At 38.0% G+C, this 2500-nt stretch overlaps 1 protein-coding gene across 2 annotated transcripts in view; it reads right to left on the bottom strand.

Moving 5' to 3' along the window:
• Nucleotides 1-1291: 1291 nt before the first annotated feature.
• Nucleotides 1292-2500, bottom strand: part of LOC138012415 (L-fucose kinase-like) — a 64663-nt gene continuing 63454 nt past the window's right edge. For both annotated transcript variants that reach the window (XM_068859278.1, XM_068859210.1), the window contains one exon: nucleotides 1292-2106. In XM_068859278.1, coding sequence (XP_068715379.1) covers nucleotides 2026-2106 — 81 coding nt within the window. In that variant the 3' untranslated portion in view covers nucleotides 1292-2025. The remainder of the gene's footprint in view (nucleotides 2107-2500) is intronic.

A 2500-nucleotide genomic window follows, 5' to 3' on the forward strand; every position in this document is an offset into this window, starting at 1 on the left:
GAATCTAACGATCAGAATCAGCCGAGATTTTTTATGATCTTAAAACCGTTTCCAGTGTACTGTCCTAAAACGTTCTCTCTAGAGAATTTTTCCAAAGGTCACACTGCTTCTTTAAAAATAATCGCGGCAAGTTGAAATTGCTGCAAACGTTTTTAAACAAAACAACACCTACCCACTTAAACAACTTCCCGAAATGACAAATATGTACGGAAAATATAAACTCGGTACAAACTGGATTCAGACAAGAGTGAACATATGAAAAACAACTGTACGAGATAGATTATACTTTCGACCAGGTTTCGTTGAGTTTCAGTCCCCTAATCCCCAGACATTTTTTAAAATTGTGGACCCTCGGAGACACATTTTGCAGCATACTGGGACGCAAAAAAGGCTAAAAAAAGGTTATTTTAGGTATTATATGTTATCTAAAGTCATCTACATGCAATAAGCAAGGATGGCGCAGTGGTGAGAGCACTCGCCTCCCACCAATGTGGCCCAGGTTCGATTACCGGACCCGACGCCATAAGTGGGTTGAGTTTGTGTTGCTTCTCTTCTTTGCTTCGAGGGTTTTTCTCCGGGTTCTCCGGTTTTCCCCCTCAGCAAAAACCAACATACAGCTGATTCCAGCTTGGCTGTAAGCTGTGCTCCAAGGTCACACATGGATCGTATAGCGGCTGCAAGAGGCGCCTTTGTATGCTTTCGGTTCGACCTTGTTGAGCTGCCTAGTTGCTGTACTTGCGACGGCGATTAGCCGAGACAATTATTATTATTATTATTATTATTATTATTATTATTATTATTATTATTATTGTTAAAATGGATATTGAAGATACCAACAAAACTGAATTATTCTTTTAGTTTTAATGACTCCAGCCCTTTCATTCCAGAATTGTTAAGGAAAAATTGTGCAAATTACGGCTACCGAACGATAAAACTCGATATTGACAAAATTGCTTATTACATCAGGGCCCGGTTGCTCAAAAAGCCGATTAACGCTAACCCCAGATTAATGGATGACTTTAGATAATATATAATACCTGAAATAACCTTCTTTTAGCCTTTTTTGTTTTGATTTCTGGCTCTGCAAGCTGCTGCTAAACCGTCCGAAGCCTGCCAATAGCATCAACGGATGAACAATTGCACCTTTGGACAATCACAGGTAACAAATATACTTTCAATCTCGCGCAATGGTTAATCACTAACACCAATACAAAATCAATTGCATAGTATGAGGATCAATGGCGTATTAGAGACATACAATAATGCAATTTGCATAGAGACGCAGAATCAATTCCACCTTCATAAGATCATTTTAATTGAAATGGTCAATCATTAACGTGAACTAACAAACGTTGGTATTTTTCGAATAAACAATTCATCGTAGTTACATGTATTTTAAAATACTGAAAAAACTACAAGAGTAAGCTCATTGTCATCTAAATTTAATTTTTTTAACAGTCGTTTGCTGAAGCAGATAAAATGAAGAACATTTTACATGTACAGAACTGTAACAGACAGAGTATACTGTATGAACAAGAACAGTACATGTAAAATGCTCTTCATTTTATATCTGCTTCAGTGACCCACGTTTTAAGCCTTAATGAATTTAAAAAAAAAACACACTTGTTTATTTTAACTGGCATTTCCCCATTTAATGGTCCGCCATTAATAACTTTAAAATCTTGAGAGAGCTGATCGAGGAGAAAATGACGTGAGATTTAATCCTGTGACCAGATAGCTTTAATGTCTTGGACATTAAAGTGATACTATGATAAAAAAAACAAATCTTTTTTTCCTTTGGACGTCAAAACTATGTTAACAAAACAGTAAGTGACCCACCTTTTTAAGCCTTAATTTAAAAGACACTTCTTTATTTTAATTGGAATTTTCCTATTTAATGGTCCACTCCAGCAAAAAAACAGCCAAAACTGGGAGCTACAGAAGATAATCATTACTCTGCCCAAACCTTGCGTAGAATTTTGAATGATTAAAACAAAAAATAATAATAATAGGCGTCGGAGAAGTTCACTGCGAAGATGTCTCCACTCTAACAGTCAGTCCGTCCCAGTCTACACTCACATCATAAAAGGCAAACCTTTCTGAAGCCTGAAAGAAACCGAAACATGAAAAATTACGCTCTGAACTGGAGTCAACTGACGGCTATATCTTTCAGTCGGTGGGAAGACAAAGCGAGAACACGGCAAGTCAGTAACGTGTTTTGGGGGTGCAGGGATGGTATAGTGGTGAGAGCACTCGCCTCCCACCAATGTGGCCCGGGTTTGATTTCCAGATCCGCCGTCATATGTGGGTTGAGTTTGTTGGTTGTCTACTCTGCACCGAGAGGTTTTTCTCCGGGTACTCCGGTTTCCCCTCTCGTCAAAAGCCAACATTTGACTTGATTTGTGTTAATTGTTAATTTCAGTTTATAGTGTCCCCAATTAGTGCTCCAGCACTAGAATGACTAGACACTTAAATAAAGTTCCTTTCCTTTCCTATCCTT

This window comes from Montipora foliosa, chromosome 1 (genome assembly GCF_036669935.1).
Source record: "Montipora foliosa isolate CH-2021 chromosome 1, ASM3666993v2, whole genome shotgun sequence".
In the NCBI taxonomy this organism is placed as follows: domain Eukaryota; kingdom Metazoa; phylum Cnidaria; class Anthozoa; order Scleractinia; family Acroporidae; genus Montipora; species Montipora foliosa.